The sequence below is a fragment of the Pan troglodytes genome, chromosome 1 (assembly GCF_028858775.2).
Source record: "Pan troglodytes isolate AG18354 chromosome 1, NHGRI_mPanTro3-v2.0_pri, whole genome shotgun sequence".
In the NCBI taxonomy this organism is placed as follows: domain Eukaryota; kingdom Metazoa; phylum Chordata; class Mammalia; order Primates; family Hominidae; genus Pan; species Pan troglodytes.
This window is the reverse complement of record NC_072398.2, coordinates 214,807,044-214,830,301: the sequence shown is the minus strand read 5'-3', so window position 1 is coordinate 214,830,301 and position 23,258 is coordinate 214,807,044. Positions and strand designations below refer to the sequence as shown.

General features: G+C 50.2%; 2 protein-coding genes across 13 annotated transcripts in view; one reads left to right on the top strand and one right to left on the bottom strand.

Moving 5' to 3' along the window:
• The window catches only part of SZRD1 (SUZ RNA binding domain containing 1), a 45,670-nt gene extending 28,175 nt beyond the window's left edge, over nucleotides 1-17,495 (top strand). For 5 of the 10 annotated variants that reach the window (XM_054663079.1, XM_054663083.1, XM_063804842.1 and 2 more), the window contains 3 exons: nucleotides 10,730-10,779; nucleotides 12,578-12,832; nucleotides 14,388-17,495. In XM_054663079.1, the coding sequence (XP_054519054.1) occupies nucleotides 10,730-10,779; nucleotides 12,578-12,832; nucleotides 14,388-14,490 (408 nt within the window). In that variant the 3' untranslated portion in view covers nucleotides 14,491-17,495. The remainder of the gene's footprint in view (nucleotides 1-10,729; nucleotides 10,780-12,577; nucleotides 12,833-14,387) is intronic. The other 5 variants (XM_054663088.1, XM_063804844.1, XM_009449096.4 and 2 more) reach the window with 3 other exon arrangements.
• A 123-nt stretch (nucleotides 17,496-17,618) lies between these two features.
• Nucleotides 17,619-23,258, bottom strand: part of SPATA21 (spermatogenesis associated 21) — a 41,157-nt gene continuing 35,517 nt past the window's right edge. For all 3 annotated transcript variants that reach the window (XM_024356611.2, XM_016954857.3, XM_024356615.2), the window contains 4 exons: nucleotides 23,061-23,178; nucleotides 20,070-20,245; nucleotides 18,694-18,871; nucleotides 17,619-18,172 (listed from right to left, as the gene is read on the bottom strand). In XM_024356611.2, coding sequence (XP_024212379.1) covers nucleotides 18,115-18,172; nucleotides 18,694-18,871; nucleotides 20,070-20,245; nucleotides 23,061-23,178 — 530 coding nt within the window. In that variant the 3' untranslated portion in view covers nucleotides 17,619-18,114. The remainder of the gene's footprint in view (nucleotides 18,173-18,693; nucleotides 18,872-20,069; nucleotides 20,246-23,060; nucleotides 23,179-23,258) is intronic.

Here is a 23,258-nt window from a genome sequence, read left to right as displayed (position 1 = left end):
TGGTCTCAAACTCCTGACCTCAGGTGATCTGCCTGCCTCGGGCTCCCAAAGTGCTGGGATTACAGACGTGAGCCACCGTGCGTGGCCACCTGATAATTTTTGTATTTGTAGAGATGGGATTTTGCCATTTTGGCCAGGCTGGTCTCGAACTCCTGAGCTCAAGCAAGCCACCTGCCTTGGCCTTCCAAAGTGCTGAGATTACAGATGTGAGCCACTGCACCCAGCCCCTCATCTTTTTTTTTTTTTTTTTAAAGAAAAAAATAGCCGGGCATAGTGGCATGTGCCTGTAATCCCAGCTGCTCAGGAGGCTGAGGCAGATCGCTTGAGTCCAGGAAATCAAGGCTACAGTGAGCTATGATTGCATCACTGCACTCCAGCCTGGGCAACAGAGCAAGACCCTGGCTCGTTAAAAAAAAAAACAACAAAAAACTAGCCAGGTGTGGTGGCACATGCCTATAATCCCAGCTGCTCAGGAGGCCGAGGCCGAAGGATCACTTGAGTCCAGGAGTGTGAGGCTGCAGTGAGCTGTGATTGCACCATTGCACTGTAGTTTGAACAAAAGAGCAAGAACTCATTTCTTAAAAAAATAAAAAATAATGTTGGGCATGGTGGCTCACACCTGTAATCCCAGCACTTTGGAAGGCCGAGGTGGGTGGATCACTTGAAGTCAGGAGTTTGACAGCCTGGCCAGCATGGTGAAACCCCATCTCTGTAGAAATACAAAAAAAATTAGCCAGGTGTGGTGGCACACGCCTGTAATCCCAGCTACTTGGGAGGCTGAGACAGGAGAATCGCTTGAACCCCTGAGGTGGAGGTTGCAGTGAGCTGAGATCGTGCCATTGCACTCCAGCCTGGGCGACAGCGAGACTTCATCTCAAAAAAAAAAAAAAAAAAAAAAGATCAGAGAAGGTCTCTTAAAGATAGGCAGAGAGATTTAAAAGAAGTGCAGCAACAAGCTGCTTAGAAGCTCGTTGAAGGCCGAGTGCGGTGGCTCACCCATGTAATCTCAGCACTTTGGGAGGCTGAAGCAGAAGGATCACCTAAGGTCAGGAGTTCAAGACCAGCCTGGGCAACATGGTGAAGCTCTGTCTCTACTAAAAATACAAAAATTAGCCGGGTGTGGTGGCAGGCGCCTGTAATCCCAGCTACTCAGAAGGCTGAGGCAGGCTTGAACCCAGGAGGTGGAGGTTGCAGTGAGCTGAGATCGTGCCACTGCACTCCAGCCTGGGCGACAGAGCAAGACTCCATCGCAAAACAAAACCAAAAAGAAAGAAGCTGGTTGAAGTGCGTTCTAGGCAGAAGGAACAGCAAATGCTAAGGCCCAGAGGCTGGAGCATGATTGTTTTGTCTTGAACAGTGGGGCCAATGTGGTGGCCATGCTTGATAGGGGAGAGTGGTAGGAGATGAGGTCAGAGGTAGTGGACAGCCAGATTTAGTAGAGACCCGTAGGCCAAGATGGATATCACCTCAAAATAGCACCAGGAGAGGGTGCTGAGCAGGGGCTAGCATGGGTGGGTTTTTTTTTTTCTTTTTTGAGATGGAGTCTTGTCTGTCGCCCAGGCTGGAGTGCAGTGGCCCGATCTCAGCTCACTGCAGCCTCTGCCTCCCGGGTTCAAGCGATTCTCCTGCCTCAGCCTCCTGAGTAGCTGGGACTACAGGTGCACGCCACTGTGCCCAGCTGATTTTTATGTTTTTAGTAGAAATAGGGTTTCACCATGTTGGCCAGGCTGGTCTGGAACTCCTGACCTCAGGTGATCCGCCCACCTCGGCCTCCCAAAGTGCTGGGATTACAGGCATGAACCACTGCGCCTGGCCACATGTTTTTTTGTTTTTTTTTTAATGGAGTCTCACTCTGTCACCCAGGCTGGAGTGCAGTGACACAATCTCAGCTCACCGCAACCTCCCCCTCCTGGGTTCAAGCGATTCTCCTGCCTCAGTCTCCCGAGCAGCTGGGATTACAGGCATGCGCCATCACACCTGGCTAATTTTTGCACTTTTGGTGGAGACAGGGTTTCACCATGTTGGCTATGCTGGTCTTAAACTCCTGACCTCAGGTGATCCGCCAGCCTCGGCACTCCCAGAGTTCTGGGATTACAGGCGTGAGCCACTGTGCCGAGTCGGGACCCATCATCTAAGGTTAGACTCTAAAGCAGTGTTGTCCAACAGAAGGTACAATGTGAGCCACATGGATAATTTTTTTTTTTTTTTGAGACGGAGTCTCACTCTCTCCCCCATGCTAGAGTACAATGGTGCAATCTCAGCTCACTGCAACCTCCGCCTCCCGGGTTCTAGCGATTCTCCTGCCTCAGCCTCCTGAGTAGCTGGAATTACAGGCGCCCGCCACCACGTCCGGCTAATTTTTGTATTTTTAGAAGGGACAGGGTTTCACCATATTGCTCAGGCTGGTCTGGAACTCCTGACCTCAGGTGATCCACCCACCTCGGCCTCCCAAAGACACATGGGTAATTTTATATTTTCTTTTTCTTTTCTTTCTTTCTTTCTCTCCTTCCTTCCTTCCTTCCTTCTTGCTTGCTTCTTTCCTTTTTTTTTTCTTTTCTTTCGAGGTGGGGCCCCACTCTGTCATGCACCTGGAGTGCAATGGCATAATCATAGCTCACTGCTGCCTCAAACTCTTGGCCTTAAGCAATCCTCCCACTTCAGCAGCCTCCCAAGTAGCTGGGACTACAGGTGTGTGCCACCATGCCCAGCTAATTTTTTATTTTTTGTAGAGTTGAGGTCTTGCTTTCTTGTCCAGGCTGGTCTTGAACTCCTGGTTTCAAGCAATTCTCCTCTTTCAGCCTCCCAAAGTGTTGGGATTACAGGCATGAGCCACTGCCTCAGCCTTAATTTTATATTTTCTAGAAGCAACATTTTAAAAGTACAAAGAAACAGATGAAATTAATTTTAATTTTTTCTTTTTTTTTCTTTTCTTTCTTTCTTTTTTTCCTTTTTTTTTTTTTTTTAGACAGAGTCTTGCTCTGTTGCCCAGGCTGGAGTGCAGTGGTGCAATCTCAGCTCACTGCAACCTCTGCCTCCTGGGTTCAAGCGATTCTCCTGCCTCAGCCTCCTGAGTAGCTGGGATTACAGGCATGCGCCACCACGCCTGGCTAATTTTTGTATTTTTAGTAGAGATAGGGTTTCACCATGTTGGCCAGGCTGGTCTGGAACTCCTGACCTCGTGATCTGCCCGCCTGGGCCTCTCAAAGTGCTGGGATTACAGGCGTGAGCCACCGCGGCTGGCCAGTTTTAATATTTTTAATTTAACTCAGTATGTCCAAAATAGTATAATTGTAACATGATTATTATTTTAAAATACGTGAATTGTTTAAAAATATGTGAAGCATCCCTGTAAAATCAAACCTGGGGTGATAGGACTTGGGGTGTGTCCCTCTCTGGGGTTAGTCAGGGGAAGTAGAATAATTACAGGAGCATTGGAGGTGGCCAGTCCTAGTCATACCAGGCCAGGACACTGTCACTGCTTTGCTACTGATGGAAACAAGGCAGAGATGAAACAGAATTAAATCAACATGGAGGTTGTTTGGAGAAGTCCATGGATTGTACATCTGAACTTGAAATGGCCAGTGGCCAGGCACAGTGTCTCACACATAATCCCAGTACTTTGGGAGAGCGAGGTGGGAGGATCACTTGAGCCCACAGTTCAAGAGCAGCCTGGAGAACATAGCAAGACCCCGTCTCCACCAAAAAAAAAAAAAAAGGGAAAAAGAAATGGCTAATGATGCGGGAGACATTTTTATCTGATAGTTTTAGACCAGATTTTGCTGTTGTAGATTGCTTCTACCTGTGAATTCTTTGACTGTATTCCCAAGTGAAATTGGGAATTCTGATTCCCAAGGAATCAGAATCCCATCCATACTTGTGGTATGGGAAACAAGACCCCTTGCAGGGGAGACTGGTCCACCAGGAGACCCTGTAGCCCAGGGACCTGGGCACCAGTGTCCCTCCCAAGGCCTGAAGACATAAGGCTAGCATGGGCTGTGGCTGGCTGTGTGGGAGTTCAGGGCCGGAACAGGTTGGAAGGTAGTCTCGCCTGCTATCCCTTATTTCTTCTCTTTGCTTTTTTCTTTGCCCTTTGCTTTTTGTGTTACTCAGGGCCTGTGGGACCCTGATTCTGGGAGAAATCTGTTGTGCTCTCCAGGTTCCTGTCTTTTCTTCAGATCTCCCCGGGTCCACTTGTAGACTTGTGCACCCTGATTCAGGATGAGACCACAGGACCCTGTGGGGCAGCGATTCATAGGGAGCTCAAGGCCAGTTGTTATTCTTTGAATTTGAGAGAAACATTGGAAATGTCATCTTCTGAAATGAAAACTAACAGAGAAAGGCAAATCATTTGGGAAAAGTTACTTAAATGGTAACCTTGTTGCCAATAAAAGAGTATTTTCTAATTCAAAGTCCAAAGCAAGGGTCCCTCTTAGATCTCTGTTCAATATAAGATTGCTCTATTTCTTGGGAGTCGTGTTGGTGACACTGGAGACCAGAGGATTCCGGTTCTCAGAGAGAGGGATGCTGTGATGGAGTAGGACAGTACAGTCTTTTGGCTTGTATACCGAGGCACAGAGTGGGGAGGCCTGCTGTCCTTGGGGAGTGGGTAGCAGCAGATCAGGCACCAGAAAGGGTGAGACACCCCCTCTGACCCTTGTAGTGTAACAGGTGTGAGTTTGTTCACTTTGTCTCTTGTGAGCTTGGCTAGTTCGAATCAGTCCCCCAGGGCATCATCACCCCAGGCTGTTGTGTAAACATTCGTACCTGAGAAAGTACAACTGTAATGGTGCTTATACTTGCTGTGCTTTACACTAAGACCCAGAATAGCCTATTTCTTTTTCTCCTCTGCCTTTCTTCCTCTCCTCTCCCCTTCTCACCTTTCTTTTTTCCTTTGTCATCGACCTCTTAACGTTACAGGAGTAAACCTACCACTGTAATCTGCTTCACCTTACAGACACATCCCTATCTTTTGTCACCTTTGTTCCTTTTGTAGCTTGTGACAGTAACAAACTGGGTTGTTTGAGGTGACGCCTTCCCTGCTCTCCTCCTTGGGAATGATCTTATCCCCATTGTACTCCTAGGTCCCATACCCCAACTTTTCAGCCAGAGGCACATTCATAGCAAGGTTAAGGGCATCAGCAGCTAGTGAAGCTGAGCTTCCTCCTCTGGTGAGTTAAAATTGCAAATGTTGACATCTGATCCCATTCACCTTGTGGTTGTGGCTCTCATTTACCTCCCATAAAGGACCAGCCCTGTCGAGAACCACCTTCCTCCCCACTGTGCTTCTTCATGATTTCCTGCCTCCGCTCTTTCCTTCTGGCTTTGCTTGTTCTCTGAGACCGAGAAGCTTGTGTCCCATTTCTGTAGATGTGTAGCCTCATAGGACAAGTGATGTCAAGGTTTGGCAACAGTAGATCTTTTGCTTAGGATTTGGACCCGGAACACAGAATGTCACCTTCTGTGGGCTGCTTGGTGCTACTTGGCTGAAGAGCTTTTCCAGGAGCAGGAGCCATAGGAGATCACTTTCCTGGCCACCGCCCTGTGTGGTATGCTTGTGCCCTAGCACTTGCCTTGTGCCCACTCACAGCAGTCACAGCGATGGTTTTCTTTCACTAGCGATGGAGGTCAGGCCTCTAACACAGGAGCCTAGACCTTGGGCAGGACTCTGCCTCCTTGTCTAAAGAGAGGGTTCCCTTAGGTAGTACGATTCCTTATTTCAGGCCTGCATCTAGATGCTTCCCCACACAAGTTCTGAGGCCTGTTTAATTCCATTGGGCTGTTGCCATCTCTGGGGGAGATGTGCATTTTCCTTGTAATGCACCCTGTAGGAAAGTTTTGACTTGGTCCAGCTTTTCAGAGCATGAGTCTGAGAGCAGATTGATTGCAAGGCCTTGTCTGAGAAGAGAATAGACTGACTCATGATACCTGGACAGACTCCAGAGGGAGATGCGATGCCCTCTCCAGCTGCTGGCAGAGCATTCCTTCTCCTGCTTGGGTGCCTCTGAGCATGCTGGCGTCCAGCTGGCCATCTAAAGATGACCAGGATCCACTTTCCACCAAAGCTGCTTGGGTTTCCATCTCATTCTGTAATCTTATGGAAGAATCCCTCTCCAGCTCTGATAAAGCTCTTCTGCCTTTCACAGTGGAGTTGGATGAGAGTTGTAGTTCTTGGCATGCCAGGGAGCAGTGTGGAATTGGGGGAGATGACCAATATCTAATGGTTTATACCGGCATTTCCAGGGGATTTGAGCAATTGTCGGGGGAGGGTGGTATGTCAGCATAGGGGCCTCAAAAGGCGAATTCTAGGACTGTCTCTGTGGTTTACTACCTTGTGACCTTGGGTAAGTTCCCTAACCCTCATCTGACAGGAGGATAAAAGCTACTTTGTCTGCCAAACAGGGCTGGTGTGAGCAGAAAATGAATGTCTGTGGAAGAATGTTGACAGCCATAATACATTATATCGATATAAGGTATTATTTTAAAAGCCATTAGTATTATATTACGTGCCAAGTATGTTAGTCATGTTCTAGTTTGGGGACAGAGGCGCATTTACTCAGACATGGCCTACGATGTCCTCTTGAAGCGCTTTTCTTCCACCCAGGCTCCTTGTGCTGGAACTGGGCAGATGGTCCATCTTCCTTAAACCCTAGAGGAAGAAGGAAGCAGTTTGCTTTCCTCAGAGGAGACCTGGATGGGACTTCTCAAATTCACTCTAATGTGTGAGGCCCATTTCTCTCTCTGTCTTATTTGGCTCTCGCAGCGATATGAAAGTGAAAGTTCACATAGTGAAGTTGGAAAATTCAGTGCATTGCCATAAAAATACTGATTTGGTTTCTTCTGCGCTAGATCTGGCCCTGTCTGCCAAAGCTTGTTGGCCGTCATTAGGCAGGGCAAGTGCTCTTTGGTGCCCTGCAGCCCCTTCACTTCCCCAGGTATGCTCCGTGCGAGTGGAGTTTGGCTGCTTGCCTGGTCTATGAAGGCATTTGGTCTCAACCCTCAAAGGCTTCTAAATTCTACAGCTGTCAAGGCTCTGTTTATGATGGAGAAACTCGAATAGGCAGTCTTGTATTTAGAGTGGAGCGAAATGATACAGTATGAAACTTTAAAACAAGAAGTTACTTGTGAGAAGCCCTTAAAAGGTAATAGGCAATAGACTAATATGAGCTGTAGTACTTACTCAGGTAATAACACTGGTATTAATAGAATTAATACAATTCCATCAATACAGTCATTTTCAGGACAGAGTACGTAGTGGACATAGATTCTGTGTGAGTGTCTGTGTTTGTCAGTTCACAGAAAACATCCAGGTCGTTGTCTTATTATTGGTGTACCTTTTCCATTCAGTCATTCAGCATTCTTTGGCACCAACTGTGTTCCAAGCTGGAGCGAGAGGTTTCCATTTTAGTGCCTTTCTGGCCCCTCCAGAGATTTGATGGTGCCTCAGAATACAATAAATTACATATATATATATTTTTTGAGACAGAGTCGTGCTCTATTGCCCAGGCAGGAGTGCAGTGGCATAATCTCGGCTCACTGCAACCTCCATCTCCCAGGTTCAAGAGATTCTCCTGCCTCAGCCTCCTGAGTAGCTGGGATACCACGCCCAGCTAATTTTTGTATTTTTAGTAGAGATGGGGTTTCACCTTGTTGACCAGGCTGGTCTTGAACTCCTGACCTCAAGTGATTCACCCACCTCGGCCTCCCAAAGTCAAAGTGCTAGGATTGTAGGCGTGAGCTACCATGCCCAGCCAAATATATTTTAAACACAAGTTAGTACCAATCAGGATAGGTGTCAGTGTTAGACTAGATTTAAATCTAGTTTCATATGGTTAATCTAGTTCATACTGTTTACAAGAGATGCAAATAAGGACATGGAAAGGTGAGAAAAACTATGTTCTAGGAAATACTGACCAAAAGAAAGCTGGCCAACTTTATTAATATGAAACAATACATTATAAGACAAAAAAGATCACATCATAATGATACACTGTTTAACTTACTAGAAAGAATAAGTCTTTTTTTTTTTTTTTTTTTTTTTTTGGGACAAAGTCTTGCCCTGTCACCCAGGCTGGAGTGCAGTGGTGTGATCTCAACTCACTGCAGCCTCCCTAGTAGCTGGGATTACATGTGTGCACCACCACGCCTGGATAATTGTTGACTTTTTAAATAGAAACAGGTTTTCACCCTGTTGCCAAACTGGTCTCAAACTCCTGACCCCAAGTGATCCGCCTGCCTCAGCCTCCCAAAGTGTTGGGATTACAGGCATAAGCCACTGTCACTGTGCCTGGCCAATAATTCTTAATTCTTTACCTGGTCAGTAGATCAAATGAGTCAGTAAGAATTTACAAGATTAGAACAATATAGCTAACCAGCTTGAACTGCACCCATCAACTGAAGAATAGTTATTTCCTTTTTTTTTTTTTTTTTTTTGAGACAGAGTCTCGCTCTGTCGCCCAGGCTGGAGTGCAGTGGCACGATCTCAGCTCACTGCAAGCTCCACCTCCCAGGTTCACGCCATCCTCCTGCCTCAGCCTCCCGAGTAGCTGGGACTACAGGCACCCACCACCATGCCCGGCTAATTTTTTGTATTTTTTGGGGGGGGGTGCGGGGGGCAGAGTCTTGCTCTGTCGCCCAGGCTGGAGTGCAGTGGCGCCATCTCGGCTCACTGCAAGCTTCGCCTCCCGGGTTCACGCCATTCTCCTGCCTCAGCCTTCCGAGTAGCTGGGACTACAGGCGTCCTGCCTCAGCCTTCCGAGTAGCTGGGACTACAGGCGTCCTGCCTCAGCCTTCTGAGTAGCTGGGACTACAGGCGCCCGCCACAACGCCTGGCTAATTTTTTTTTTTTTTTTTTGTATGTTTAGTAGAGATGGGGTTTCCACTGTGTTAGCCAGGATGGTCTCGATCTCCTGACCTCGTGATCCGCCCACCTCGGCCTCCCAAAGTGCTGGCATTGCAGGTGTGAGCCACTGTGCCCGGCCAATTTTTTGTATTTTTATTAGAGACGGGGTTTCACCGCGTTAGCCAGGATGGTCTCAATCTCCTGACCTTGTGATCCGCCCGCCTCGGCCTCCCAAAGTGCTGGGATTATAGGCGTGAGCCACGGCGCTGGGCTGAGAATAGTTATTTTCAGAAAATACAGAGCACTTACGAAAATGGCCTACATGCTGAGCCATGGGGCAGATCTCACCAAATTTCAAAGTCTCCTCACTACGGCTGTGGTTCTTCACATTTTGCAAGTGATGGACTCCTTTGAAAATCCCATTCTAATAAATTAAGGTTGCCCAGACTTAGCACTGTTGACTTTTGGGGTTAAATAGTTCTTTGTGTGGGGCTGTCCTGTACACTGTAGGACATTTAGCATCTCCCCGATAGTGGCAACCAAAAATGGCTTGACATTGTCCAGTGTCCCCTGAGGGACAGAATCTTATCTGGTTGAGAACCACCGTTAGAGATCTTGTCTCTAGAAAAACACAGAATTTTGCACCATCTCCATTAGAGCTAGTTGATCTTGTCCTCACTGAGGATGGCTGAGGGAGTGGGACTTTTTCTAAGAAAGGCCATAGGGCAGCCAAGCAGCCTGGGGGTTTGGTCTTTGTTCTGTGCACGGCCTCTCCCCATACCCCTGTCCTGGATATAGATGCTCACACGCGTGTGTGGAGGTGTCATAGGCATGCTGGTGCTGATGGGCTGAGGGCTCAGACTGCCATGAGCCCAATGTCCTGCTCAGGGCTTGAAGAGATGAGGCCAGGGCGTGTTGGAAGGCAGTCCCGCCTGCTCCTCCTTCTCAGCCTCTTTCTTCTCTCTGCTTTTCTCTAAAATGGTGGTGGTGTTTTAATCAAGACCTGTCAGGCTCTGGTTCTGAGAGAAATACTTGCTGCACTCTCAGGTGTCTTGTCTCTTCCTCAGGTTCCCCATGTTCACTTGTAGACCATGGACCTCCAAAGCCACAAACATAAGGCATAGGTTTTACTCTAAGCCTTTCGGTAGGTGCCAGTCACAGAGAGTTCAAGTCCGTAACAGTAAAAAATACATTATTAAAATATTAGATATGACCATAAAGAATGTAAAAGGGAGAGTTTATTCTGAGGACCAGGTGATGCACCATGCTGGTGGGATCAGAGGAGACTTTATAAAGGAGAGGTAGACATCCAGGCTGGGTTGTGCAGGATCAATGGGAGTTTGCAAGGGGAGGGGACATTGCAGGCAGGTGGAACAGCATGCTGAGTTCTGGGGGCTAGTGATAGCAAAACAGAGACAGAAGGTAAAAGAAGGTAGGGGTGAGGCATGCTCAGAAGCTTTGACTAGGTCTGCAAGCAGTTGAAGGGTTTAAAGTAGCAAGTGACATGATCAGATTTATGTTTAATTTTTTTTCCAACTCTTTATTTCATAAAATAGAGTAAGTGTTCCTAAGTTTAGGTTTAGAAGTTGATATGAGTGGCTCTGTGAAAGACAGATTACAGGTCAGAAAACTGGTTGGAGGCTATGCAAAGAACCCAGCTGAACAGTGAGGTTTAGAACTGTCATGGCGGCCATGGGGCTAGAAGGGAGATGGACCTGCAGAGGGTATCAGGTCCCCAAACCCCAAAATCTAGTCCACATTTGTTATGTTGAAGGACACAGTCATGTCCCTGGCTAGAGAAAGGACACTGCCCTTAGCTCCAAAAATAAAGACTAAGTTTTTATTTGAGAGAGATTTTTTCCTCTTTTTATATACATTTTTTTCCTCTAGGAAATAGACAGACGGTTGGAAAAAAAACTGAAGATCACACAAAAAGAGAGGTAAGGCTGCTGTCTGGTCTGAGGGCTCATGCTCTCTGTGGTTTGAGAGCCGGGCAGTCAGTGGTGTTCTCCAGCTGGCCATTAGGATTAGCAGGTCCTAGCATGTCAGGCTCTGGGGCAGCAAACCCTTCCCTCCAAATTGGAGACCAGGACGTGGTGGCTTGAGGCTTTAGGGTTGAGGCTGGGGTGTTGCATCTGCCTCTGACCTTCGTGGGCTCCCTGTGTGAGGTCATCTGATGCAATGTGAGGAAGTGACAAGTTGGAAGACTTGAGTTTTAGGCCTGGCAGTGCCCCAGTTGCTCTGAGGTCTGGGGCAAGTCATTTCCCAGATCTGGACATCAGTTTCTTTCTCTGTGGCATGAGGAGTGTGGGCAGATGATTTCTCTGGGTCCCCAGTGACTTGGTGGTTTAGGGTATTATGAGGGTATCCTGGAAGAAAACATTCTAGGAAATTCTTGAAAAAACCTTTAAAAATAGCTGTTTTCCACCTAGACGACAGAGGAGGGTGTTTCCAGAGTAGGTGAAAGTTGACTTCGGCTTTCTGCTTTTGGGCTTAGGGAACCTGTTGGTTTTCCATAGGTACAAGGGACAGGAAGGAGGATAGGGCCTCTCTGGATTTGCTCACGGGGCTGCACACTCATTCCCCAGGAAACTCTGGGGTGCTCTGCCTGCCCGCTAGTTTTCCTGGCTCCCTGCCTCTTTGATCAGATTGCTGGCTCCTTGTCTGTCTGCTCATCTCAGCAACCATGCTAACCCTGGGTTACAGTCCTCGTTCCATACCATTTGTGTCCTACCCGAGACTTGTTTCCATCCACCCTGGCTCAGTTCCTCCAATCCCGACTCCTCCTGACAGCCAAGGCCCTGAAAGCAGGCTTGTTTGGTTCTGAAGAGAAGCTGGTTGACTGCTCTGGGTAGGGTCCTGGTGGCTGTTGTCGGGTGGTCATTCCTGCCTGGGTTCCTGTCTCCTCCTGTGGCTTTTGTTTCTTTCCCTTCCTGTGTTGTTGTCCCTCTTTGTTTTTTGTCATTCCACCTCTCCCTGTGGACACATCGCCTTGATGTACGTGTCCACCAGCCTCGGACAATGCTTTTCTTTTGAGCATTGCCAAGCACTGTTTCTAGGAGCATCCTTCACTCCAGCCCCGCCGCTGTCCAAAAGACCAGGGAGCCCTGGCAAGGGAGGTTTCTCTGTTCAGAAGCTTTTTGAAGAGGATTCAGTTGTCTGGTGTAGCTTGTCTCTGGGAGGCACAGGTCACTCTCACTAGAAGGTGGCTTGGTAAATCTTGATGCCAGGCAGGGATGGCGTAGTGGGCTCCTTTGTAGTGTTTGTCTGGTTTGAGCATGTGATGGAAGATTTGGCTGAGTGAACACTGCTGACCCCCAAGTTCAAAGGCTCCCACCCCACCAGCCAGTCCTACTCTGATGTGCGTAGAGAAGCTGGGATCTTAACTGACGTCATTCAATTCTGAACATAAACTGTTTTGCTGCAGGGCCAAATAGTGGTTGATGTGGCTGTGGTGAACATGGGGATAGAAGTGCCAGAATGAGGTGGCGTTCCAGCCCCTGTGGCCAGGGGTTAGGGCTGAGGAGCAGTTCCTGTGGCCTGCCAGAGCTGGTCGCAAGCTTGCTTTTTTGGGACACCCTTCTTGAGGAGTGGAAATTTTGCTGTCTGGTCAGAGGCCAGAGAATCATGGGTAGAATTAGGGAGGGAGAGGAAAGTGATGAGAGGTGGGTGTGGGACATGGACAGGGCCTCCTTAGTCAGGAGCATGATTTGTGAAGCTGTGTTTGCTCTTTGTCAGCAGGAAATCCAAATCTCCTCCCAAAGTGCCCATTGTGATTCAGGACGATAGCCTTCCCGCGGGGCCCCCTCCACAGATCCGCATCCTCAAGAGGCCCACCAGCAACGGTGTGGTCAGCAGCCCCAACTCCACCAGCAGGCCCACCCTTCCAGTCAAGTCCCTAGCACAGCGAGAGGCCGAGTACGCCGAGGCCCGGAAGCGGATCCTGGGCAGCGCCAGCCCCGAGGAGGAGCAGGAGAAACCCATCCTCGACAGGTGAGTGTGGCTGGCAGGGCCGGCCAGTGATGGCTGTCCCAGTCCACCCGGGAAGAGGAGAGCATCCTGGCTGCGTGTAGAGTAGTGAGAAGCAAGCAGAGTCAGGGTAGGAACCATGCAGCTCCAGTTGCTGACCCCAGCCTGCTGGCACTAGTTCACTGTGCCGCATTGGCTGGAGAGGGCTCTGAAAGCCTTGCCAGGGAGGAGGTGGCAGTTTGCTGGCATGCTGCCTCTGCGGTTGGTAGTCACCGGGGGCACTGTTATGTAGAGAGTGAAGGCACAGATGAGCTTGTGTCAAAATCTGCCTCTTACCTCTTCTTTAGAACGACTTGACTTCTCTGGGCCTTAGTTTTCTCATCTGAAAAAATGGGATAATAATAGTACCAACCTTATCAAGGTGTTGTGCAATTCAGTGAGTAAATGAGCATAGGATGTGGAGAGCCTGGGCTGGCAGAGTGGAAAGTACCCCAGATAAGTGCTTTGATGATATTTTCTGGGTCTCCAGTATGCCCACTGTGATGTTTTTGTGAATTTTCTAAATTCCTTTTTACTCTTAACATTTTTTTCTCTGCAGTATTAAAGGTTGCATCATATAAGTTTATCACTTTCGAATCAAACAGTATTCATTAAGATGGCCTCCTTCTAACTTTGAGGGGCTGCTATGGTTTGGTATTCTGGGACTTGAAGAAAAAATCTGTGTACCTTCTTTCTAGCTCTTCATAATTTTGAAGAGATACCTGTTCTTTTTGTTGTTTCTCCTCTAAGTCTTCACCTTTCCAGGGTGGAAAAATAGTCATACAAGTCAACCGTTAACCGCAGAGTTTGGAGAGGAGTGGGAGGGAAGAATTGGGGGGCGGGGGATGTGTCCCTCTGCTGAGCTCTTGTTTCCAGTTCTTTACTTTGGCCTAACACTCTGGAGATTCCAAATGGTTCTGCGGAGCATGTGCTATCCATGGTCACTGCCTCTGGGCAGAGTGGGCCCTCAAGCACTCCCCCTGCCTACAAGTGCATGATGGCAGCTGAGCAGGGGGAAAGGATGCTGTAGCTGCTAGAGGTGAATGTGCACCACCGACCCTGCCTGCTCACAGGGGCCTCTCAACTTGGAGGTGCCCTGAGTCAGCTTCCCAAAGAAGCAGGCTTGTGGAGCCAGAGTGACGTGGGCCCAGCTATATGGACAGTTGATTTTAAGATGGGGGACATCTAGGCCAGGTGCAGTAATCCCAGTACTTTGAGAGGCCGAGGTGGACGGATCACTTGAGGTCAGGAGTTCAAGACCAGCCTGGCCGACATGGTGAAACCCCATCTCTACTAAAATTACAAAAATTAGCTGGGTGTGGTAGCATATGCCTGTAGTCCCAGCTACTCGGTAGGCTGAGGTAGGAGGATCACTTGAACTCAGGAGGTGGGGGTTGCAGTGAGCAGAGATCGTGCCACTGTACTCCAATCTAGGTGACAGAATGAGACTCCGTCTCAAAAATAAATAAAAAATAAAGAAATGATGGGGGACATCTATTATATCCTTCTTCAGGCCTTCCTCTGCTTTTCTTCCTTTCAGGCCAACCAGGATCTCCCAACCCGAAGACAGCAGGCAGCCCAATAATGTGATCAGACAGCCTTTGGGTCCTGATGGGTCTCAAGGCTTCAAACAGCGCAGATAAATGCAGGCAAGAAAAGATGCCGCCGTTGCTGCCGTCACCGCCTCCTGGGTCGTCCGCCACGGGTTGCACTGCCGTGGCAGACAGCTGGACTTGAGCAGAGGGAACGACCTGACTTACTTGCACTGTGATCCCCCTTGCTCCGCCCACTGTGACCTTGAACCCCATGCACTGTGACCTCCCCCCTTCTCCCCCTTCCCACTGTGATTGGCACATCGACAAGGGCTGTCCCAAGTCAATGGAAAGGGAAAGGGTGGGGGTTAGGGGAAGGTTGGGGGGACCCAGCAAGGACTCAGAGAGTCAGACAGTGCCACTTGGCCACTTGGGGTAAAGCCAGTGCCAGCAATAACAGTTTATCATGCTCATTAATTTGGGATTTCAAAACACAAATGAAAACTCACACCCACCCACCCCCAAGTGCATGTCTCCATCACTTAAAAAGTAAGTTCCATTTGAAAATATCCTTTCTCTTTTTTTTTTCTTCCTATTTTTGTTTGTTTATACAAATATCTGATTTGCAAGAAAAAGTGCATGGGAGGGGTTTTAGTGGTTTAATGAATTTTTAATTAAGGGTAGTTTGGTAGTCTACTTAAAAATGTTTCTGGGAAATTCACTAGAAACATTAACCAATAGGATTTTGGTGAGCTTAGCTTCTGTATTCCTACTGCCGCCCGGAAAAGGGGCAGGGCTCTGCAGCCGCCAGGACAGACGAGCACCCCATGCCTATACCTCCCTCCCCGAGCTAAGTCCCAGGGCATCTGGGCCTTGCCTGGAGACTGGGCTAGCTCTGTAGGCTCGGAGAGCCTGGGGAGGGTGCCAACCCCACCTCTAGTATTTTGGGAGATAGGGAAAGTGAACCGACTTCCCCTTCCCATACCCCTCAGGGTGGTTCCCTACCAGCCAGGCTTACTACTTCTAGAAGAAAGCAGAGTGCCAGGGAGTGAGATTGCATCCCTGGGCTTAGAAGTGATGGAGAGAAGACTTGTTTAGTATTTTGCCATCAGCACAAGGAAAACCAGGAGAGAGTCTGCCTCCAGGACTCTGAGCCTTCTGCCTCGTATGTTCAGAAGGTGGATAGGTCTTCCCACTCCAGCATGGCTTGAACTCTTAGGGGTCTGCAGTGCTCCATCTCCATTGGTGGCCCCAGCTCAGTAACTATACCTGGTACATTTCCTGTGTGCAATCAGTACCTTGAAGGCAGAACATTCTGAATAAAGTTGGAAAAAGAACAGCTTTGCTTTGCAAAGATTGATGACAGACTGGTTCCTCAGAGGCCTAGCCTACCCGTCACCCCTTTTTCCAGAGCGAGGGCCTGGAATGAAGGCAGTTTATCCTCTGTCCCTGGAGCCTGGGGTTTGCTTTGGCTCCTTGAGGTGGAAGAGACTAAGAGGGCAGCTGCCCAGAGCGGCTCTGTGTGTACCTGGCTCCTCTCAGGCTTCCTGATCCCTTCCGTTGCACTGCGCCTTATCCCTCAGCCAGCCAGACAGCCTCCCTGCTCCTGACCAGCAGATACGTTTCGGAGTGGTTGGTGTGGTTTTTGTGATGAGGGCAGCACGTGGTGGCCAAGGTGGCAAGCTGAGTCTCACAGGCTCACTCCCCCGTTGGTTCCCTGTGGGAATGGTAGGCCAGGCCCAGCAAGCCATGCCCCACCACGTCCTCTCCTCCGGAGGAAGGGCCAGCTGCCAGCTGAGTCAGCAGCTAGTCCATAGCACAGCCTTATAACTGTAAAGCCAGGCATTGCCCATGAGCAGAGCTGGAACCAGAGCTTCAGTCAGTAAGAGGGAGGATTACCTTCAGGAGAAGGCAAGGAAGAAAATTGGCTGCTATCTTTATAGTTCCACTGCCCTAACCAAGTGTCCACATTCTAAATGTGTAGTGTCCATCCCTCATGTAATAGTGGTTTCCCGCCCAAAGTGAGACTTTCCTTTTAATTGGAGAAGGGTATAGAGGTAGTCCAGGTGGGAAGGCCAGAAGTGCTGATTGCCCAGCCATTGGGACCACCTGTTCTTGCCCCACTACCCTCTAGTGGGAGGCCAAAGTAAAGGCTGGCTGGTGGGTGTCTGTGGATAGAGGATGTGGCAGGGACTGGTCCTCCCACCTCCCTCTGGCCAAAGATGGGCTTTGCCCGCTGTGTGCCTGTCACCACCCACCAGCAGTCATGCCCTGGGCTTCCCAAATGGAGAGGTAGCAGGCAACGTTTTTAAAAAGAAAGAAAACAGGAAACTGTATTGTGTCGGGGGAGGCGGGAGGGAGATGAGGAAACGGTTTGGATTTTGTGTGTGGGAGGGTATTTTTTGGGGGTAGTTGTCTGTAACTTTCCTAAGTGCTTTTTTTCCTTTTCTTTTTTAAAGTAAGTTGCAGGCTTTGGCTTGGAAAACCCCAGGGGGATGGGGGGCAGAAACCTGAGGCTGCTGCCCCTTTATCTGCCTTCACGGTACTGTCCCCTTCCCCCAGCTCCTCCCTGACCCCATGGGCCAGGCCTCAGACCTTCCAGCTAACCGCTTCCCATGAGCCACTACTCTGATGTCAGCCTATAACCAAAGGAGCTGGGGGGTCCAGGCCTGGTGACCAACCTTTCTCAGCCCACTCAATCAGGGTGCTCCCCACCTGCAGGCAGGAGGCAACACCCTATCTGCTACCATCAGCCCCTTCCAGAGCCCATCTGCCCCGCCCAGCCCTGCCCTGCCCAGCCATACCTTGCTCTGCCCCATCTGGGGGTGCCCTGCTCAGGGATGGGCTGGCAGGGCTGTACCCAGCCTCCCTGGTAAGCAGAGACTCAAGAAACCTCTGGGGTCCTGTTTTCTGGTCGTGTGATCCCAGGGGTGCACATGGGCCCCTTGGGTGTCTGAAGAGAAGGGCATGGGAGGGAGGGCCGCACCCCTGCAGTCTTACTCTGCTGGTGTAGCGGGCAGCTGCCCACTCCCACCCCACCCTGCACCGCGGGCTCCTGAGTCGGCAGATTAAGCATTTTATAAATTGTATTTTAAATACATGTTTTAAACTTGTCAGATCTTTGTCCTCATTTCAGTCCCTGCCCTCTACCTCTTGCTGTGGCCGCTTATTTAACCCTGGGGGGTTTCCCTCTGCCCAGTCCCAGGAAAAGACTGTCTTTGGTAAAACACGAGGCCGGGTGGTATGTGGGTTGAGGGGAAAGGACCCACCCCTCTTGGGGCTCCCAGAGAATGAGAGCCCTGGGTCCTGGGGCTCTGTCGGGGGAGCATGCAGAGGCCACCTCCTGCTCTTCCACAGGGCCTGTCTTAGAGCCAGTGGAGAGAGAGAATGGCTGCTTTTGTGGGGCTCCCAGTCCAGAGGGGGATGTGCTCACCTGAGGAGAGGCCTAGCCCTGTGCTTTGAGAAGGCACAGAAGGTCAAGACTGCAAGCAGGGGCACCTGTAGCAGAAACCCCAACCCCGGGCAGGGCTTTGAGGTGGAACCCTGCACTCTGAGAGCCCAGTGGTGGCTGGGTGACAACTTGAGGGCCTTTCTTGGCAAGAGGCACAGAGGCTGAAGTTATTGGTGTTTATTAGCTCACCAGGCCACAAAAGCAAATCCCAGCAGCAGCTTCTGCCTGGTGGCCCATCTGTCTGCAGGCCTTGAGCAGCTGCCTAGAGTCAGGCCTCCAGAGGGTCAGTGGGTTCGAGCTGGCACAGAGCTGAGCCACTTTCTGCTGTCAGAGTTGTGTTCCCTGGGGAGAGGAGTAGGGCAGAAGGGTGGGAGACATGTGGCCCTTTCCCTATCTGCCAGTATACGAGCCATCTGTGCATGCCCAAGTGAGGAGAGAGAGGAGGCCTCCCCTCAGAAATGGTGGAACCAGCAGTTGGGCTTAGGGGCCTGATTCCAAGTCCAGAGCTCCCTTCCCCAGCGGCCTGGAGGGGGACTGCTGCAGGAGACGTTCCCCTCTGCCCAGGTGCACAGTCTGCTAGTCCTAATATGGAACCATAGGGAACTCAGAGTACTCAGTTAGGTGCCACTGAGTCCTGGACACAGGAAAGCAGAAGCACTCTGGCTTCAGTGGAACAATCTGCTGGGTACACAGGCCCTCAACAAAGGTTTGTCTTCTTCGCCTTTTACCCTTTCTCCTCCCTGGAGCAAGCAGCCTCTCAGGTATGATCTCTTAGAAAGATGGATTCCCAGGCATTAGGCCAGGGGCCTCTTAAGGAAGAATCTGGAAGGGCCTGGGCTGGGGCCCTTTCTCTGGGCACCTACCTGTTTCCTTGAGATCCTGACTGGAAGAAGGGGCTGCGGATATCAGGATCCAGGCCAGGGGGTGTGCACTGGTCTAGTGCATAGTGGTTGCTCGGCTGCCTACGGACCATCTTCTTGTCCAGCCGTGGGCAGAGCAGGATGCAGGGCACCTGGGCATAGGGGCTCTGCAGGTTGGGAGCTGGTGAAGAAGGAGGCAGAAGGGGGAATGCTTCACAGCATGCCCAGCCTTGGGAAGCAGGCAGATTCAAGTGAAATCCTGGCGTTGCTACATAATGACCTGAGTGGTTTGGGGCAAGTCACTTAACCTCTCTAAGCTTCTGAGCTGGAGGTGATAGTGGTACCCACCTCACAAAAGTTGATGATGAGGATTAAAGGAGAAATATATGCAAAGCACTCAGCTCAGTGCTGCACACAGAATAAGAGCTGGTGACAGCTTAACAAGGAGCAGAGGACTTTGTGATGGGTGCTGGCAAAGTCTAGTAGGCATGCTCTAGAAAGACTGCAAAGCTCCTATCCTGTTACTTGGCACATAGTAGGAGTCTAATAAATGGTACCTGGGGGAAGGGAGGCAGGCTTGCCCAGTGGAAAGAGCATAGATTTTGGGGTCAGACCTGGATATAAACTCCCCTTTCCAAAACACTAGCTAGGGGCATTGGGCAAATTGCTGAACTTTATCAGTTTCATTTTTCTTTTTTTTTTTGAGACAGAGTTTTGCTCTTGTCCCCCAGGCTGGAGTGCAATGGCGTGATCTCGGCTCACTGCAACCTCCATCTCCCGGGTTCAAGCGATTCTCCAGCCTCAGCCTCCAGAGTAGCTGGGATTACCGGTGCTTGCCACCACACCTGGCTAATTTTTTAGAGATGGGGTTTCACCATGTTGGCCAGGATGGTCTCGAACTTCTGACCTCAGGTGATCCGCCCACCTCGGCCTCCCAAAGTGCTGGGATTACAGGTGTGAGCCACTGTGCCCGGGTCAGTTTCATTTTTCTAATCTGTAAAATGGGGTAAATACATGATTATGAGTATTAAATTCTAGAGCATCTGCAAAGGGCCTAGCACAGTGGGCACTCAATAAACAGTGAGCTGGGATTGCTAATCTCTACAGCTGTTCTTTCTCAGTCCTGGCTCATGGGACCAACCTGTGCTCAGGCTAAGGCAGGAGGGGAGGAGTCCAACGCAGGAGGCCATTGTCATAGGCCTGGATGGAAAATAGTGATTATCAGCCTGTTTTCTGATGTACACAGTTAAGCCCGAAGTGGGAAACTGGCCTCTCAGCTCCCTTGGCCTGGCTGCCTGAGGGTCCAAGGAAAGGAGACCAGATGGGCAAGAGAGCAAAGCCCCAACCCTAGCCCATCCCACCCTGCCCAGGGCCCTCACCATAGTTCTGCTGCTTCAGCCGGCTCAGGATACTGAGCACCTTTCGTTCTGGAACTTCTGAGCTCTCTTCTTGCTGGGGGTTGTAGAGAAGCTTCTTCTGCAACCGCAGCCGGCCTACGGCCGCTTCCATCTCCTGGGCCTTGCAGGTGCCTTCCTTCAGCTTTTTCTGGTAGTAGCTGGGGAGGCAGTGCCCACCCATCTCAGCCTGGCTGTGTTTAATTCACCCTTCTCCTCCTCAGCCCCTATCTCTCTGGCCAGCTCTGGAGCAGGAACACAAGCCTAGGAGTCAGGAAACCTGGATTCTAGTCTGAGCTCAGCCCTTTCTGTGACCATGAGCAAGTCACTGCCCTGCTCTGGGCCTCAGTCACCCTGTGTAAAATGGAGGGAAGGGGTTCTCTCTACCCTGTCAATGCAAGTGACTTGACTTCTCTGAGCTTCAAGTTTCCGTTGGGTAAAACAGATCAGACAGTTCACATGCCGTAGGATTAAATAACAAGGATGAATTAACAAGGCCCATCAAGCACGCAGCATGGTGTCTGGCACACGGAAAATGCTTTGTACATGTTACCTATTATTTTGGGGAGGGGCGTGGTGGGGAGACAGAGTCTCACTCTGTTACCCAGGCAGGAGTACAGTGGCGTGAACATGGCCTCACTACAGCCTCAAACTCCTGGGCTCAACTGATCATCCTGCCCTAGCCTCTTGAGTAGTTGGGACCATAGGCACCAACCACCACACCCAGCTGATTTTTTTATTTTGTGTAGAGACGTGGTCTCGCTGTGTTGCCCAGGCTGGTCACAAACTCCTTGCCTCAAGCAATCCTTACATCTTGGCCTCCCAAAGTGTTGGGATTACAGGCGTGAGCCACTGCATTACCTATGATTACCTATGATTTTATCACTGATACATTTACTTAGATGTGCAAGTTCTTATCTGTGCAATTAACTCCTGCTCATCTTCCAGATTTCAAGTTAAGGACTCTCTGCTCCAGAAAATCTTCTCCGTCCTATCCCCACCCCTACCCTACAGAGTAGCTAGGCTCCCGCTGGAGGCCCCCTGCAACCTGTAGTTACCCAATTATAGCCCGCAACCCACTTGATTTTCTTAACTCACTGCTTGCCTTTTCCCCCGCTAGACTACAACATCATTCATTTAGTAAGTATTCACTGAATGTTCACTGTGTCCTGGCCACTCTTCTAAGTGATTGGAAAAGAGTGGTGAAAGAGACATCCACACAGGGTCCCTGTATCATAGCCTTAGCCCCACCTCTTACTCCAGCCGTCTACTAACACCGTGGGCCAAGGGTGCCGCAGTGGCCACTTTCACACAGGCTTCAACTAGCTTTGCACAGGGACAACCCTACGGGTCTCACCTCAGGCCTGAGCCTCTTGCTTCCTGCCCCAGGGATTCTCTGACACACCCAGAAGTGTCGGGGAGTTAAGCACCTGTGGGGCACCCTTGCCAAAGGTGTTAGTAGATGAGCTATACAGGCTTTTCCCTTTCTTCTCCTGGCAGTTCTGAGCTGCCATTCTTTTTTTTTTTTTTTTTTTTTGAGATGGAGTTTCGCTCTTGTTGCCCAGGCTGGAGTGCAGTGGTGGCATCTCAGCTCACTGCAACCTCCGCCTCCTGGGTTCACGTCATTCTCCTGCCTCAGCCTCCCGAGTAGCTGGGATTACAGGCGCCCGCCACCACGCCCAGCTAATTTTTTGTATTTTTAGTAGAGACGAGGTTTCACCGTGTTAGCCAGGATGCTCTCGATCTCCTGACCTTGTGATCCGCCCACCACGGCCTCCCAAAGTGCTGGGATTACAGGCATGAGCCACCATGCCTGGCTTTTCTTTTTTTTAAGAGATGGACTTTCGTTCTGTCACCAAGGCTGGAGTGCAGTGGTGCCATCATGGCTCACTGCAGCCTCGAACTCCCGGGCTCAAGCAGCCCTTCCCCTTGAGCCTCCTGAGTAGCTAGACTACAGGCACACACCATCTTGCCCAGCAACAAAGTGCCTTTTGGCTGGATGTGGTGGCTCATGCCTGTAATCCCAGCACTTTGGGAAGCCGGGCATGGTGGCACGCGCCTGTAATCCCAGCTACTCGGGAAACTGAGGTGGGAGGATCGATTGAGCCCAGGAGGTCGAGGCTGCAGTGAGTCGTAATTGTATCACTACACTCCAGCCTGGGCGACAGAGCGAGACCCGGCCACCTCTCCTGAAAGCTAGCATTTATTGAGCAACAAGCATTAAAATATGTTCATTTCAAAGACAGGAAATGGAGGCTCGGGCTCCTCTGAGGCATGAGGGCCTGAAATTGCTATTTGAAGGTCAGCTGGACTGTTCTACCTTCGCCTTTGCTTCTAGCCCTGGAATGTTCATGTTGTTTCACCTATGGCTATCTCTTCCTTAGATGAACCACTACCTACCCACCCACCTGCCCTGGAGACACGTGGAGGCTTTTGTGTCTTCTGACCCAGATAGGGTCCATCAAATTCCTTTCCTGGGACTGCTCAGTGCATGCTGCAGGAAAGAATTCCTCTTGCTGCACTAGGAGGGTGTAAGCACGGGGCCGCCAGCTACCATCCCTCCCTCTGTAGGGAGAGCCTAGCTGAGCTCAAAGCCAGTGCGCACAGACATGGATAGGTGGAGAGAGAAAGCCTTACTGGTATCATTTGGTCTCTGGGATCCCACTAGACCTGAGGACCCAACCAGTGATTTGAGCCATACATTCCCCTTTTGCTTAAGCTAGTTTTATTCTAGTTTTTTTCATTTTTTTTTTTTTGAGACAGAGTCTCACTCTGTCACCCAGGCTGGAGTGCAGTGGCTCAATCTCAGCTCACTGCAACCTCCACCTCGTGGGTTCAAGCGATTCTCGTGCCTCAGCCTCCAGTTTCTTTCACTTGTGACTAAAAGTTGTAACTACCAAAAGTTCTCAGTGCCAAAATGCTAGATGCCACCTCTGTGTCCACAACCCTTCACCCCCAACAACGAGCCCCACTCACTTTGTGATTTCCTCTAAGACTGCCTCTGGTAAGGCCAGCATCTCTACCAGCAGGGACAGGATCTCAAAGAGTAGAGTGTGGGGGTTGTGGGGAGCCATGTCCGACAGGGCGTTCTGTTCTGGAGACATGGGATAGCGGCTGCCGTTACCACTGGGCCGTCCTGAATGCCCTCTCCTCTCCCCGCAACCAACCTCCCAG